Raw genomic sequence first — 18,250 nt, forward strand, 5'->3', positions numbered from 1 at the left:
TGTATATTCACTCATTAAGGCCGACTTTTCCTGATTCCCTCTCCTTGAGTCACACTAAGCCTTATGAGCCCCTCACAACTCAATTAAGCCCTTCCAATTAAGCCCCTACGACGTGTATGTGCCATCCTCTGTGTGCGTGTGTGTGTGTGTGCGACGAGTCCTAACCGGATTGTCCTTCATTAGGGAGGTCTTTCTAAATAGACGGAGGACCCCCAAAGATGCCTTCAGAAAGACAATGGGCCGGAGAAGAAGAGGAGAGAGGAAAAAAAGAGGAAAACTGAGCGGGAGCTCCTCAATCCTGACCCATATTACGGCTGGCTTTGGCTGCGAACGCGTTTGAATATTTATTACAAATAGATAATGCCTCTGCTGCTCATACAGTGGATGGGGGAGTTTCCTCTCCGCGCCAAGCCAAATCCTGTGGTGGGAAGGTGGCCAACCTGCATTATGCCAGTGTGGAGGAATTAGTTTAGAGAGTGGAGCTGAGACGTTGGACAGACTTGTGTGTGTGTGTGAGATATTGTTCGACAAGCTCTAAAGTGTGTGTGTGTGTTTGCATGAGGACTCTAAAGGTTTTGGAATCTTGAATTAATACAATTGTTTTTGTGTCTCTCTTGGCGGAGGAAACAGTCTCCAGCTTTGAGACAGAAAACATGCAGAGTGACAGCGAGAGCCAGAGGGACACGGAGATGGAGAGGAAGCAGAAGGGGAGAGATAATGTGTGTGTGTGTGTGTGTGTGTGTGTGGGCTGCTTCTGCGGATGCAGACATGTGCGAGTGACATCAGCGTTCTGCATCTTATTGCAGGAGCTGACGGTTCAATTAAAGCGACATGTGCTGTGCCACCACCGTTTATCCCTATCTGCTCTGCATGACGGTGTGTGTGTGTGGAGGTGAGCTGTAGTGACTGTTCTGTTAACTTTAATATCATTAATCCATCCATTACCTTACATGCTTATCCCTACTGGGTGCTGGTGCCTATCTCCAGTGGTCACCCTGGACAGGTCAACATATCAAACTTTAACAGGTTGAAGTCAATTTTAGGTCAGCGATGCAGAATTGCATCAGTCTCCAACATTTAAAATGCCTTGCAGAAGTTATACATTATGAACTTTTTCACATTGTCAGGATACAACTACACGAGGCATGCTCTTTAATCTAGTAAAAACTGGCCCTCCATATTACCTACTGTGAAACATCACGCTGGTCTAGGATTTGTACAACCTGCTGCAAAAGACTTGGATAGAGATTCAATTTGGACAACTAAACATACAGCCAGGGCTGCAGTAGTTTAGTTTGAATGGCCCAATTAAAGTTCAGACTTAAATCCAGTTAAGGATCTGTGGCAAAACCTGAAATCTAGCTGAGCTTAGGTTACTTTGTAATGAAGAATGGGCAAAAATGACTGATGCTCATTATTTAAAAAACTTCAAGGTGTGATTGCAGTAAAACGGCTGGTTATTGATTGAAGAGGCGCAACACAAATGCACAGATTCCCATTAAAATATTTCTGCAAAGTATTGCATACAGTCATTTAACAAATACTGGAAAAACATGTTGGCACAAATCTATGGTGGAGAAGTTCCGACTCTAGTTAGACAGATTTAAAAAAAAATTTTTTTGCGTCGTTTGACTTTATCTATTAAGCAAGATAATATTGTTGAAGCTAATTTTAGTCTTATAATATGTCATAACTAAAACAGATTTAAAACAAACAATACAGATTTTTTGCCGCAACTTAGAATTACTTCCATCTATTCAGAAACATTTGAGAACTTTAATTAAATTAAATCTGGAATCAGCAGCAGTCTAGTGGCTTCCTGTTGCGCATTAAGTGGATTTTAAAATATTTCTGAACTCTGTTCCACTTTGTCTTAGAGCCCTTTAGTTGTGTTAGCAGTTCGTTTTAGATATACACGATTCCAGACTGCTGCAGATAAAACTCAGTTTGTATCAATTAACACTTTTTGAAAACACATCAAAATTTGCCTTTTTAACTGCTTTTTGTATTGGCATTTTAAAGAATGTACCGTATATTTAGTATTTTTACAGATTTCAAGATTTCCCGTAGTCTATTATAAGCCTGGCGGGGTACCAGGCTTTACTTGTGCCCCCACCAGGCTTAGTATTGCTTATTTATTTAAATATTTTTTTAAATAAATAAGTATATTTTTAAATGTTTGCATTTTTTAAGAGTTTATAGTTGTTGTTTCAGATATTAATCTACCAATCTTCCAATAACACATAATTATCAAGTGATATTTTCAAATTTCCTGTCAACTTTAAAAAAATTTTAACTCAAAAACATGGCGGGCCGCTGGATGAATGACTGTTTTAACCTAGGATTTAATATTGTTTTTATTATATTTTCATTATATATTTTTCTGTTTTGATAAACAAAAATTAAGATGCCTTTAATTTTAAGATATTACAGATGTTGTTTTTAACATCTTAAATCTTCTTAAACAATATTAAAACACCAGAAAATCCTCTCAATATAGTTGGATTGTATTGAAACAATAAGCTATTACCAACCATCACACTCATGCATGTGTGTGATTGTGCTGCATGTCGGCTAAAGCGCTACATATGGCGCATCATTTTGACCTCCATTGTGTGTGTGTGTGTGTGTGTGTATGCATGCCTGCATCTCCACATCCACTCTTGCGTATAAGAAAGCTTTATGCAGTCTGCAGTGATTTAAGCACAGAGGGTGTATGTGTGTGTGTAGTGCTCCACACCTGTGTGTGTGTGTGTGTGTGTGTGTGTGTGTGTCTGTGTCTCACCCGAGGGTAAAGCACTTAAGCGGTGTGTGCCTGAGTCCAAACAGCTGTGAGCAGAGCCAGCCACTGAGTTTCTAAATGACTGGAGCCCTGACATAGAGCCCGCATGGGGAGGACACCAATGAAATATACATGTCACTTGACTGAAGACATGGTGACAAAGAGGAAAAGTTTTTGAGGAGGCATTGAGGAGGTCAGTCTAAGCCAAAAAAAAAAAGGTGAATGTCTTTAAAATTGATCTAAAATGTTGGTAAATAGGCTGTCAGGGTTGAGTCTGGTCTGCTCACCAGTCAGCCATTACAACTCCCTGGTCTTCCTCCACCACAGGCCATGACTTTCACTGCCAGCCTGACTCTATATATATGGTAATAAGTGTGTGTGTGACAGCGGGGTATGGTGGTTGTGTGTGTGTGTGTGATGGAGATGTAGGGAGTGCGTCGGCAGTTGAGGCTGCAGGGAACAAAGTCAGAGATCAATTTGCTGAGAAAGGAAACAATGGGAACATTGATCAGGAATCTGGAAACTGGAGAGGGAAAAGTAGGAAAAGACGAGCTAAACTTTCTTGTACGAACGTCCTTGTGCGTGTTTGCCTGACTGACCAGAGGTCATGCGAGCACCAGGGAGCGTGTTTGTGCGATTGTGCAGGAGGCCGACCAGATATTCATAGGATTCCACCTGGATGGACACGAGGCTTCACTCTCATCACACCGATCAGGCAGTCAGCCAAGAAAACGACACAAACTCCAACAGATCCCCCCAAATGGACCGCGATGGGACACCAGCTGGGGGTTCTGGGATGAAGTTACTCTATTTGATTTGTAGACATGAAGTGACTGAGAATCGTCAGGGAGCAAGTTTATCTGAGGAAAACTCAGAAAAAGAAGGAAGGACCTTCACTGTTTACACAAAGTCAACAGAGAATTCATTGTGACCACAAACAAAAAGTTGGTTGTTAATCTCAAAAAACGTACATTTTGAAAATTACTTTTGGTAAGACATATTTTAATCGTACATTATAGGAATGAATCCTGATTTTAGTTACTTTTAATGTTCGTTTGGGACTAGAAAGTCGTTTTTGAAGATGCTGGTAAATTATGTCAACGAGAGCAAAGGCAGTCATGCATCCAACTACAGCTTACACTTTATGTCCCAGGTTTAACACATGAAAGCATATTTCATGTGCCTTTAGGTGTTCTTTTGTACAATTACCTTTATTTAAAATTAAATTAATTAATCCATGTTGCTAGACTGCAAAAATACAAAATCTTACTAAGTATTTTTGGTCTAGTTTCTAGTGCAAATATCTTGGTACGCTTGAAATACAACTAAACTAATTTACAAATAACTTTTCAACAACATGTAAGAGCTTCTTTTAATTAAATAATCCCTTGATATTAATAAAAAAATAACAAGTTCAACTGTCAGATTATTTTACTTATGGGAAAAATGTTGTTATAAGTGAAATAATCTGTCAGTCGAACTGGTACTTTTTCATCAACATTAAGGAATTATTAACTTAAAACAAGCTTCTATATGTTGCTGAAAAGTTACTAGTAAGTTAATTTTGTCTTATTTCAACTGTACTAAGATATTTCCACTAGACACTAAACCAAAAATACTTGGTAAGATTTTGCGTTTTTGCAGTGCTAATCTATATCATTTTCATCCATCTTCCTTTCAGCCTTAAAATTTAAAATTAGGGCCTTAAAATGCCTCAAGCTCAGCTAAAATAAGTGACCTTTAATAATGATACCAGGTCTTAAAGTTTGTCTTGACGGGACTATTTAATCTTGTATGTTCTTTCTCTTTTTTTTTCTCGCACAACTCTTCTGTCAGGCAAACGTTTGAGTCGCACACAGAGATATCTTTATTGTGAGGCTACCGCTAACTAGCTACTAATACACCCAAGCTAATTAACTAGCTTTTTTGCATTTATTTTTGCCACTTGCTTGGACAACGTTTGTACATTTCTGTGGAGGTGCAGGTCTTAAATTCCATTCATAATGGTCTTAAAAGGTCTTAAATGTGAGTTACTTTAACTATTATCTGAAATAGAAGCGTCTTCATAGCATGGGGGGTTACTGTGTGTTCAGGCTGAGGTGCGGCGATACACTCAGCTCTGCCCTAAGTTATATAACATATAGAAATACATGACATGTAATCTTGCAGATGGGTTCTTGCTGTTGTGTGTTGAGTACAGTAACATGCACATCCACAAGCGCAAACACAAGGCCTTTTGAGTTTTGTTTAGTTTTTTTACCCCATCTTACCTTGTTTTTGTTTGAAGGTGGGGAGCTGCGGTTCTTGTCGCCCTGTGGATGTGAGTTGGTGGGTGGGGAGTGAGCGCCCAGGTTGGCTTGGGGCGCGAGGCTGCCACCGTGCTGCTTCGTCCCCGGGGAGACCTGCATGGCCGCCAGCTGAGCTGCGTACAACTGCTGCCAGGTCAGAGAGGCGGGCGGGTTTGAAGGAGTGGACAGTAAGAAGAAAGGAAGAGGAGCGAGGTTACGGGAGGGGGAGGAAAGAAAAGGATGACATGAATAAATGAATACTTAAGAGCACACACACACAAAAAAAGGAAGAAGGCAACTAAAAAGCTCCAGAAGAGGAGGCCATTAGTGGCCCGGCCTCTGTTTGTGTGACAGAGGGACATTTTTACTGTCACCCCCCTCAAGTCCCTCCCTCAACCCATGGGAGAAGCGCTAACAGCCTCTCTGACAGGCCTAGAGATGGGCATGTCCCCTCCAGGTGCATCGTGGGAGAAAGGCAAACATTCTGGCTATCGAGGTCATGCCGGAGAGCCCGGCTCAGGCACAAGGTGGGAAAAAAAAATTATGATGATACAGAGAAAAGAGAGAAATGTGTCTCTTAGCTTAGTTACAATAAGAGCTGCAATGTAGTTCAATAAAGATAAATTAATTGAATAAACTGTTGTGGAGGAAACAAAAACGCAGCTTTCCGAGTCTTATTTTTATTGTATTTAATTAGTTTCTAATTAATTTAAGGCATTATGCTGCAGGATGCTGTGTTGGTAAATTCACTTGTTTTGTTTTTTTCCCTCGAGGCAACACACACACACACCCCACACACACACTAAAATGATCACAACTTGGAAAAAGCTTCAGTGTTCCTTTCTGTCTCAATCAAACCCATCCTGCAAAGCTCAGCTGCTTTCATGTGCTCTAATACAAATCTCCCAGACGCCGTGTCGTCTTGCGTTCCTCCGAATTGTTATTCCTCCCTCTGAGGAGCAACAGAATGCTTAGTTTAGAGAGAAGTCACTGATGTGTTGTTTTTTTTTTTTTTTGAATAGTTATAATTGTTATTTATTTCTTGTGGAATAATTTTCTGGATGGAGATCACCGTTTTTCTTTTTCTGAGTTTAACTTCCGTCCTTCTGTTGGCGCTTGGCTGCCGGCCACCGGCGTCAAACAAAGGCTGGTTTATGCAAATGGACAAGGAAGAGATGCTGTCACCGCTATTTTCTTCTCTTCATCATGCTTTTCTGTCTGCTTGTACCTCTTTCTGTATCGCTGCTGACAGCCATGTTACCTCCTGCTCTCCTCTGCTATCTCAAATAAAGAGATTAATCTCTGGAAAGAAACAAAGGCATACTTTCAGGGAGGAATCTACGTCCATCACAAGTGGCTGCAATAATAAATACTCCAGTAGTACAACAGAAACACGTTTTCTTTTACAATTGCCTCCCTTTTCTATTCCTCTTGCTGAATTTCTACTTTAGTTTATTTTTTTTTAAAGAAAGGATACCAGTCATTCCAGCGAAATCAATTATTTACTGAAGGAAGAATCACATCTCTGCTTAGCCCTGACGAATACCTTGAAACTTTGCACTTGAAAACTACTGAATTGTGAAACTGAGTTTATGCCAAAAGAAAAAAGTTTCTTCACATTTGTGTGTGTAGTTTTTAAAGGATTTAGACGTTTTTTTTTTTAAAAAGAATTTCCTGAAAAGTTTACAACATATATCTCAACATAATCTGTTTTTGCTGTAACGTATCACTAGGGGTGTCCTGATGCAACTTTTTCACTTTCGATACGATACACAGATCGCATATTTGAGAATTGTCTGATACCGATAGTGACCCGCTACGATATCTGCGCGAGTCACAGATACTTTTAGAACTTATTTTGTTCTGTGCAAGGTTAGAAAAGGCTTGATAGAGTGACAAACAGTGATCAACTATAGGTATGATAAGAACTGACCCATTTATTATTAACCAGTGGGTCTACTTGTTAATAATAAATAAATATTTGAAATTTAGGATTAATTCTTGTAATTTATTCAGTCTGAGGAGGTTTTCACACCTGATAGTCCAGCAGACTCAGTTTGATGCAGGTCCAAAGTTGCAACATTTGTTCCAGCTGGAGTGGTTCACCTTCCCACTGCCAAATGAACCAAACTAATTTAAAAACCTGATCAACCAGTTGCCTGTGGTGGTGCTGCACCAAGAACTACCGAAGGAAACTACATGAAAACTTCCGAAGAAGACATGAGCGCAACTTTCTTCTTCACAAAATGTAAACAAAAATGAGGTAGGTCAAGATTTCAAAGGTTGTAGGATTTGTGTTTGGCAAGAGATCATGAGCCATTTCTCCCGTTAATGCTAGACTCACATTTGTTTGGTTGTATTTACCCAGAATGCCCTGCGCTATGGTCCACTTCTGACTTTTGGAGCGGTCAAACTGCATTCAAACTGCACCAGAGTTTACTTTAACTGAGCCGAGTTGTAGGTTTTTAGGCAGACCAGAGTTTGCTCTTTTGGTCCGCATCCGCAACAGAGTTCAGTTGTGCATTCACACCTCCCCAAATGAACCAGAGCTTGATTAAAGCAGACCCAACAGGACTGGTTGGAATGCACACTTAAATTACTCCACATGTGTTTATTTCTCGGTGTCTTTACCAAGGTAGCATGTACATTATAAGGTGCTGTGTTTTGTAAGCCAGCAGATCCGTCATGAATCACTGGATGTGGAGGCCAGCTAGCTGAGATCTGATCAGCTACTTGCTCCCTCATTTCTCTTCAATTAGCTGCACTGTAGCTCCTGGAAAAGAGGTGGAGGAGAGGTGGTGGGTGGGAGGGTGGAGGTGCAACCAAGCATGAACTCCCCTCACCACTAGCCAAACTCCTCCAGCCTGTGCACCACAGGCGGGTGTGTATGAATTTGTGCATCTTGGTGTGTGTGTGTGTGTGTGTGTTTTCTGCCATATTCGGACCAGTGGTTCAAAGGCCTCTTTATTTGTGGACTGAATCGAGTTCCATTACAAGGCCAGGCCCGCGTCACTCAAAGGCTGCTCAATGGGCCGGCGAGAAATGACACACACGCACCCGTTTGACTGCACACACATACACACACATGGTGCAGAGGGCAGCGGCACTGCGGAGCGTGCCCAGAGCGTCGCCACGACGACATGCATGTCAACAAACAGGAAGTGACAGCGCAAAGCCCCCTGGGGTGACTGGAGGAGTGAACACACACACTCACAGACACACAAACAAAGAGTGAGAGGGGGAGAAAATTCAATCGAGGTTGCTGGATGAGACCAAGAAATTTAAAATGTCACTCTCTGGCCAGGCATACTGCTGCGCTTTCTGTGTGTGTGTGTGTGTGTGTGTGTGTGTGTGTGTGTATGTCCATTAAGACCTGCTTCTCGCTCCTTCTGTCCTTAATCCCCTAATGTGAGTCCAGCAACATCTGCATATATTTGTGTAAGCTCGTGGTAACATGTTTAGTGGTCAGTGAGTGCTTCTTGCCCTCGCTGACACACTGTGTGTGTGTAGCATGTACTGCTGGAGCCCTACTGATGGACAATGTGAGGCTATTGGAGATCCCAAACTCAAGACATAAGGTGACTGTTTGGTATTAGCACTATTGACTCTGTGCAGTGTGTATCTTGTTGCAGTCAGTGTGTGTGTGTGTGTATTTGAGTCATTGTCAATAATCTGCAGCTTTAGAGAGATTACAAACTCACTTGATCCTCACTGAGCTAGCTAGCAATGCGTATTGTTTACATGGACACAAGGGGAGTTTGTATGGATCTGAATGGATTCTCCTCCACCACTGTGCATTTCTTCCAGTGATGATGAAATGTTCTGGTACTTTAAGAGACAACAAAGTCAGCATTTATAGACTTCAAGTAGCAATAAAACAAACAAAAAAATGATAATTTTTAAAATAACTCTCAATTTCTTTTTAAAGCTTGGACACAGTGCTTTTTTAAAAATAGTAATTCAACATTTTAGATTTTTTTTAAAAGATTTGTTCACCAGCTTTACCAGCCAGATTATTGCCAATTTAAAACTAATTTTAAGTCTTGCAACAGATTCTTGGATGAATCTAGGTCCTTACTTTGATTAGGCCGTTCTAACTCAAGATTACAACTTCATAGAGCTCTAGCTACATGTTTAGTCAATCCTCTGCCACAGTCTCGAGCCTTTACTTGCATCCATCTTCCCATCCTGTCCATACCTGAGCTGTAGATATCCATAGCTCCTCTACAGTTGCCATAGAAACGTTAGCTTGCTTCAAACTTCTCCATAGCTTTATCCTCGACCTGTCTGCTGTTTTCCGCTGCCTTTATGGTATTGTTTGTTCACTAATCTAAATAAGGAGCTCAAAGGCTTTTTGTTCACACATAATACAACGAAAGAATTAAGTTGTGTTAAGAGTTTGATTTGGTATCAAAGTTGTGATAGAAAACTTAAGAATCTGTCCACAAAAACAGACCCTTGCTAGCATACCAGCTATCTGTACAGCCTTGATTGATTCCTTCACTTATCCCAGCTTAGCACAAATATTTCTTGGAATCAATTATCACCTCCGGTAGGAGAGATACCAACACAGACAGAATTCCCATGTCCAGGAAAACTGCTTTGCTGTTACTCCGCTTCTTCCCAGATAAGGTTTTTGTACAGAGACAAGCTACTCCATTGATTTCTCCTCTACCTCCTCTCATCTGTTCCTCCTTTTTCTTCCCCCTCCTCCTCCTCCTCCTCTCCTCTATCTGTCTACCCGTTGTTCGTCCATCTATGTCTCCGGAGTACAGTGCGATAATCCAGGACAATATGTTCCAACATCTGCCTCTCCATATGATGCCTGACCCACGCTGTTGACCCTCTTTATAACACACATGCACACACACATTTTCTTCCTCTCACACATCCACCTACTTCCTTCTCCACCCTTTTTTTTTTATCAGTTCCTCCCTCCATCTGATCCTCTGGATGTTCATCCTTTACAGCATTATTATCAACATTCCCCCAGTCTGTCTTTCGCCATTTGTTTGATGTGAATGATAACTGTATCAATGTATGAAGGGTCAATAGGGAGTCAGATTAATATGCTCTAATGCACAATGTCCCACTCATCTCTCAGATTAAGATGCTAAATGCCAACCTTACACACTCCAAAGCCTCCATTGCCTTAAAAACCTTCTGTAGAGGATTCTGTGTTAAGCCACTATTGACTGGAAGAGCTAGTCTGCACATTTCTATGGAGGCTGTTAGAAAAGAAGATGACAGAAAGAGCATTAAATCACAGAGATTAAAACATTTTCTCTAAGAAATGCACTTATCACGGGGCTTTTGAGAGATCTCCTCTTAGTTGTCTTTTATCCCATGTATACACTTGCTATGGAGTGTCATCGGGTCAAAAGCCATGTTTCTAAGCATGACTTCTCGCCTCTTATCTAGAGTATGCATCAGTTCACTTGAGAGCAACATTATGGAAATAACAATAAAACCCGCAGCAGCTGTTTGTGAAGAGAGCCACAGCCATGTATGAAAAGTTGTTCATACAATGTGGTTTTTTCCATGCCAGTTCATCTGCTAGATTTTTCCACCTCCACTGGTGTAATAAACCTAAATGTAGAGAAAGTAGAAGGGATTTGCAATATGGACTTAAAGTTTTATCATCATATTTTGTGGTACTATTGTGATAGCGATAAATGTGACGATAAGAACTATTTATTTGAGGTAACTGTACGGTTGTGACTGTGTCACTGTAATTACAGCCCCACTAACACAAAACTGCTCTTGACAAACATTCCCATTTGTATTAGGCTGCTTTATGACACCAGTCGCATATAAAGAAGTGTGATTTGTATCACAAAGCTGCACAAATTAACCGATATTTAATCGCAACTTCAAATGTATCGATACTCATTGAACAAATGGTGGAAAAAATAAAAGAGAGAATACAGACAATTTCTGGGAATTTTAAACAACATCAATTGGAATTTGCTTTTTTTTAAATTGGAAAAAATAAATTATCACGATAAATGATAAACAATACTATAAATGGTCACCCCTACAAAGTAGTCTTTACCATGGTTTTAAAAATGTTTTCTAAAATTCTGCAGTGGAAATCCATACTTCATTACCTAGCAGGATTTTTACTGTCAGCAAACATTTGTTGGAGGAAAAAAAATACAGACAGATAGCATAATTAAAATGGAGATTTAAATAACAATTTACATAATTCGTCTAAGTAAGTGTCACTGCAGCCTCTTAAACAGCAACATATCTTTATAGTTTCCAAGCACATACAGCAAACATTCAGTTGGGTGCAACTATATTGTAGGCAACATCTATGTTGATCTTCAACGTCTGCCCTACTGACTTATAGATCATGACTTATGACTCGGAGATCATTTACAGTTTTGTTTCAGAAAGATATCCAACGGACGAGAGTGAGAAGTCTAAGGTTTGCCCTGTCTGGCCTGATGGAAATAAAAGGAAATTTTGAAATGTTTTGGTCTTAAAAGGTTAACTCTGCTTGCTTAGTGGCCCTTATTTGCTTTTTATCTATTTTTCTCCCTTCCTAACATAAAGGTTAATTAAGAATTAGCAGAAATGGAAACAGTTGGCAGCCCTTTGTTGTCGACAGCAGGGTGCTTCCAACTGCTTCAGATCTTATATTGTGTCAGTAGGGGTCTAGGATGCCCTTCAATAGTGCGATTACACCAGCTTCATATTGCCTTCACATTAGTGTTAGCATTGTGGTGACAGTACTCAAATCATTGTAGCAATTAGAATATTAGCATATGTAATCACTATGTCTCTGCATGCTAACCAGGCACTTTTAGCTTGTTTTTGTCGGTGCCTTTGTGACGCAGTGTGTCAGATGTGTGTGTGTGTGTGTGTGTCTCCTCTCTCTGCGGAAGCACTAAGGTTATCGCCGCGTCTCGTCTCGGCAACAGAAACACCTCCTTATCAAATGAGGGCGCCATGACAGCCCCGAAGGAAATCCATCCACGCTGAGACATCTGCACTCGTGTTAGCCTGGCCAAATCTGTTCCTCTCTGACGAAGCCTTAATCTCATCAGGCGACTCTGTCAGTGTGAGGACAAAATCTGTTACTGAGATGATTTGTTTTTCTACTAGTTGTGTTTTTTAACCTCTCAAAACTCGTAGAAAAACCCCCAAAACAAACTAAGGTGGACAAAGCTGTTGAGCTGATTTTAAGCGAACACATGGACAGCTAGATTGAAGCGCAGACAGAGAACATTATTCTCCAGCTAAACACACACATACACACACACGCGAGTAATAATGAAATCAGTGTTGACAGCGGGGCCTGTTCTCCATGATAGAGTTACACAGCTATTGCGTTCTCCCTGTAGTGTCTAGCATATGGGGCGGCACGTTTGGCTGACAGGTGCAAATGTATTACGCGCGCACTGTGTCTAACCCCTTAACCCGTATTCTCCCGTCATTCTCTGTGGGTGTGTGTGTGTGTGTGTGTGTTTGCGGTCAGCAAAAAGACGTGTTAATGTACTTGACAACCTGCGTGTGTCAAAACAGCTGCACAGAGCCAGACATCAGTGCGTGCACGTGTGTTACATTTAGTAATTATTCACGTCGAGGAGGCAGAGGTGACGAGCCCAATACCAGAGATTAATGCGTTTTAGAAAGGCAGCTGATGGGACACCCGTACAGGCTGTTAGCCTCTGAGAGAGGAGGGCCACAGAGCCCGTGAGAATTGTGGTGAAACTGTGTGATCTGCTTGAAAACGGACCAAACACACAGTCATCCTGCTTCTAAGTAGGATAGCAGTTGACTCTTTCCATGGTTTCCCTTTGCACCCTGCCTTTGCTGTTTTGACCTAAACTGGCTGCTGTCAGCTGTCAAAATATTTTGAAGACATGTATTATATTATATATTATATTATGTATTATATGTAGACATATAAATTCACCTATATTTTAACAATAACTGCAAATAAAACATTTTCCAGCATTTTGAAGAAAGTTTGTCCCGTTTTGTTTTCTTCCTTCTATGTATTTTCCAAAGCAGCATGAATTAGTTTTATATGCAAATAAAACAAAAATGAAACAGTTCAGATTTCATTACTGTACAGTATAAATAATTTAGGACCAACGACAGAAACTTGAGGGACCCCAGAAGTGATTTTGATGAACTCTTACTAGAGTTTATTTTAATATATTTTTACTGACCTTCGCTGAACTGCTAAGCAATAAATGTGCTCTTTCTCTAATAACATATCTCTGAATAATGGTGTCGAAAATCATTTTATTCTCTATTGATTAAGAAAATGATTGCTACATTATTTCACCTTCATCTTCTAATTAAGTTAAAATACAGCTCTACTATTCTCTCACGAAAGTTTCTGTCTTCCTAGATTCAAAGCCAATTTCGAGACAAGTTCAAGTTAAATGTTTGCTGTGACCGGAGAGGGAAAAGTCTAGATTAATCAATATGGTTGATCTGAATAACTCTGCCCTACGTGTGCTGACCCCAGTCAGCCACTCTACTGGACAACATCAATCTCGTTCCCTTTTTATCTCAGTAAAAGCCAAAGGCTAAGGTTGCATTTGTCAGAACCGTGTGATTTTTCATGTCTGATCATGGAGATCACGTTGCAGCTGTCTCTCTCTCTCTCTCTGATGTCCAACACTCTGGCTGAAAGTGACAGCTGTGCGTCCCCTCCTGCCCGCCACTCTGCTTGCGGCTGTGCGCGGAGCAGCAGTATGTTGTGTGAACGCTGCCGGGCTTTAGGAATTTATTCACAATGACCGCATTCATCAAGGAAGGAGGGGTGGGGGGGGGACTGAAAAGTGTTTTCTTGAGAGTGTAAAAGTCGTTTGATTCGAGTTGCATGCTTGCCCTCTGGCGTATTTTAGTGGGTGATGCAGACTTACTTGTAGCTGCAGGGGCCCCAGGCCGGGCGTGGCGGCGGCCATTGTTGTGGGGATGAGCTGGAGAGGGTAGGGGTCACCTGAGGAAAACAAATATAGATATTTTTTTACTTTGCAGCCTTGCATTAAGACATCAATCAGGTGTGTTTCACGCACCGGTTGAACCTTAGTTTCAGTGTTTATCCTTGTGTGGACTTTTCAGTTTTCTCATGACATTTGTCTGTACTGTTGTAATAAGAGTAAAAGTAACAATAAGAACTATTTATTACATCATTCCTAAGTGTATAGTGTGTGTCACAGCAGTTACAGCCTCTAAAAAACACAAATAATGCTCTTGAAAAACAATCCTGTTTATAATATGTTCGCTTAGGACACCAGTCACGTAAGAAAAGTGTGATTTGTATCACTAAACTGCGCACTGTAACTGTATTTTCTAATTTATTGATATTTATTGAATAAACAGCAGAGGAAAGAGATATCAATCCTGACAATATGGACAGTTTTGGGGGATTTTTAGCATCATTAATTGGAATTTATTGTGACAGCGATAAATCAAAACTCTAATCACTATAAACGATAAAAGCCCAACCCTAATAATCTTGTTTTACTCCCTTAATGCCCCCCGCTGTTTTTGTGCATCATTTTATTGTACTCGTCCCACCTTCATCCCTCGCTCCTCTTCCCCCTCCTACCACCTGAGTCCCTCTGCAGCTGTTAAAGCCCTCTTTTGTGTGCCCTGCCGGTATGGCCCTAATGAAAAGCCTGATTGTGTGTCCTCCTCCTTAATACCCCCTGACAAAGAGCAGCGAGGTGAGGGGATTCTGATAAAGCCGGCCCCAGCGCCATAATTAAGAGCCGTGAACACCGATTGCTGCTCTTCCCCCCTCCTCCATTTTCTACCCTCGGCTGTTTGTTCTGCTTCAGGTGGCTCGTCCTCTTGTTTCCTCCTGTTGTCATCTTTCGCTTTTCATTAGTCTTCGTCTTCTTCTTCTTCTTCTTAATAATCTAAGCATTTCCCCTCTTCCAGGAAGAACAAATGAAAAAATAGATGTATGAAACAGACATAATAGGAGTGAAGTGACGACAGCATGGAAGAAAAAGGATGAGTCGTGTTATTAGTTAGTAGGTGCAAGATAGGCTGTAATTACTTTGAGAGGCAGAGACGGGGGAACAAAGAGGTCAGAGATGAGGAGGGGAGAATGTGGAAAGGATATTGTTTAATTATGATCATATTGTATAAACATACTGCTCTAATTTGCGTTTAAAAATACCAGCTAACCACAGTGCACTACACGGAGGAGGTCAGGCTTTATTTCATCCAGGAAAACTTCAGTCTTCGCGGAGAAAACTTGAGAATGTTCTCTGGGCTTGAACTTGCATCTCTGGCTTGAACCTTCAGAGCAGGGGTCAGCCTCTTGGCTCTAGCACTGTGTGTATGTAAATCTGTATGTGTTTGCGTGCATCCTAGCGTGGCATAAGCCAGACTCTCCTTGCAACATATTTTCCCATCTCTTTAGAGACGAAAAACAACGAAAAGCGAAACCGAGACATTCTTGTTTCCAGTGGGGAGAGGGCAGGAGGGATTAACAAATTATTTCAGGACTGTGTATTCTAGGAGATTGGTCTTTTCTACTTGCTTCCTAAGCAAACATGAGTCCAGTGGATATTTATGCTCCTCCTGGGGGTCGCTGTAACAAAAGGGAGAGGGACAGGGAAAAGCAAACATGTTGCTCTTGGCTCGGGGACAGAGGCGAACCAGGCTGAGATTTCTCACCGACAACCAGACGAAAGACGAAGATGAATGGAGCGAAGAGGGAGAAATAAAGCAGGGACGGTCCGTCTCGACCTGGTGTCATGTTTCACACAGTTTGAGATGTAGGAAAAATTGTTAAGAGCACATGTCGCCAAGTCCGGTTTGATCGTCAAGAGAGGCTTTTAGGAAAGTGGTTCCCAAATTCCTCACCAAACCTTTGCACAAAGCTTCTGAACACACTTCAACAGAAACATCATATATTATTTTAGGTGCAGGAAACATTTTATATAATTGGTAAACTTTTGATTTGAGAATATTTTGTTTTTTTTAACGACAAATCAATTTGAATGTTTTCTGGGAATTATCTTAGTTTTATCTACAGCAAAGAACGTGGATACAGTTAAAGTCCTGGCAGAGATTACTGAACTGTATCCGTTTACATTTATGATGGTGGGACAGAAAATATTTTCTTCCAAACATTCGATTGGCATGAAAAAAGCATCTAGCAGTTGTTATGGAAACACTGTTCAGATCTCCAATTGAGACCTTTGGAGATTTTGTTGTTTTATTTCAAACTTTGCTACTTTAGTCTTCATTGTGTGTGAAGACATGGGCATAAACTGCAGAAACTGACTGGATCATTTTTCATTTGTATTAATATCTGAAGCTCATTATCACCATCACTACAGCTGTTTAATTGTTTGCCCTGATCTGCAGTGTTGTATTAATCTGACTTCGTGTTACAAAATCTAATCGTAAGATCGATTCTGCCTTGTTCGCAGGGCGAAAAAGATTTTCACTGTCTCATTGTATAAAGTAATCATTTAATGACTAAGGTGTTAAAATGTCAAGACATTTAAATCAAATCCATTTGAAAATGTGACTGTATGAATTCTGCATGTCCCTTTTCAGTTTTAGTCAAAGAAAGTCGTGCTTAGAAGTCCGTACTGCACACACAATATCTATTCATATCTTCAGCAGCGCCATGAGAATATGTCAGAGCACAATGCTACACATGTCCTATTTAGAGCTTGCCGCACCAAACCGCATCGCTTCACAACAACTTCCAAAGTTGCCAGAGAGTTTTCTCAGGGGCGGCTTGGCCTGCGACAGTGTGCCAGTCCGGTTGGAGTTGGCTGAGGCAGCGAAAAGACAGGCCCACTACTTGTTAGGGTATTTACGTGGGCCGTGGGTGTGGGTGAAGATGGCACTAATTAAAATGGAGTGGACTTGTTTAGGAAGCTGTGAAACTCTAAGTGGGGTGGGGTTTGGGGCGGGTATTCCGGTGGTTCACCAGTCTGTGTTCTTGTGCGCTATTGTGGAAGTTTCTTTCGATAAATTTCGTCGTCTCTATCTGTGTTTGAGACGCGAGTGTGTCTGTGTGAGCGCTAGTGCATGTGGGCTGAGTTGGAAACGTGTTTTGGCTGCGTCCCGTGTTAATGTGAGGAGAACCTGGGGCAGGTCACATTACCACCCCCTTACCCCCCTTCTGCTAACCCCCCCCACTGTGCATTTATTCCCAGCATCCCCTGGCAAGCAACAGTCTCTTTCTCTCTGTCTCTGTCTCTCTCGCTATCATGGTAAACAACACATTGCCACACAGCCGGAGTGTAATGGCCAAGAGAAAAGAAAAAAAAAAAAAGTCCTGCAGAACGCCTTCATTTTGTTGCTTTTATATGTCAAAAAATAGACAAGACAAAAGGAAGGAGCCAAAAGGACTGAGTGAAAGCGGGAGAGATACTGAGTGTAAACAGGAAGGCTGTATTTGGACTGGTTTTTCTATTAGGAGGGAGATGTTGTTGTAAGGGCGAGCTCGCCTTTGGGGAAGCAACCAGACTCGTCATGTGGGAGAACGCTCAGCTTCTACCTTTCTTGGTGGACAACAACTGAAACATGAAAGTTATTTTCTCTGAAGGTTGCCTCTCTTCCTGACTCCACATGCAGTCAGAGTTACAAACGCTCCTCACCGGCCTGGATAGCATATTCATTCAAGACCTTCTTTTTCTAGGATGGCATGATGGTACAGCAAACAATTTGCCCGTTTTTCAATCAGATATGAAATGGTTTGCCTAAATTAGTTGACTTCTTGGCACCAGGCTTTAAGGAAAGTCCAGACATGTCCAACAGGGTTGAGGTCATTCCAGGAACCAGCAACTTTTCATGTGTGTTTGTGACTAGTGTCCTGTTAAAACACCCAGTTTGGTCAAAGTTTCAACCACCTGTCATTTGATTATTTGAGGTAAGATGGGAGTATTTCGAGGTACTCCTCTATTATCCTACTCCCTTTGTGCAACGACAGTATCACAAGCAGTAAAACAGACTCACACCACGAGGATGCTACAATAATCTTAGGTTTAAAGCCTTACCTGACCTCTACCAAATACAGCTTACTACTTGAGTCATCTGATAATAAATCCTTTCTATAGTAGCAATTTGTTTAGCTTGAAGAAATTCTGTCTTGGTCGGCACCCTCTAAATCTACAGTGGCCTAACACTTTACCATAGATAGGAAAGCTGGTCTTCCTATTCAATTTAAAGT

General features: G+C 41.2%; 1 protein-coding gene across 8 annotated transcripts in view; it reads right to left on the minus strand.

The window, feature by feature from the left end:
* sox5 (SRY-box 5) overlaps positions 1-18,250 on the minus strand; it is a 98,372-nt gene that overhangs the window by 15,025 nt on the left and 65,097 nt on the right. For 7 of the 8 annotated variants that reach the window (XM_023350128.1, XM_023350127.1, XM_023350130.1 and 4 more), the window contains 2 exons: positions 13,962-14,038; positions 5,053-5,217 (listed from right to left, as the gene is read on the minus strand). In XM_023350128.1, coding sequence (XP_023205896.1) covers positions 5,053-5,217; positions 13,962-14,038 — 242 coding nt within the window. The remainder of the gene's footprint in view (positions 1-5,052; positions 5,218-13,961; positions 14,039-18,250) is intronic. The other variant, XM_023350126.1, reaches the window with a different exon arrangement.

Source organism: Xiphophorus maculatus, chromosome 17, assembly GCF_002775205.1.
Source record: "Xiphophorus maculatus strain JP 163 A chromosome 17, X_maculatus-5.0-male, whole genome shotgun sequence".
NCBI classification, from domain to species: domain Eukaryota; kingdom Metazoa; phylum Chordata; class Actinopteri; order Cyprinodontiformes; family Poeciliidae; genus Xiphophorus; species Xiphophorus maculatus.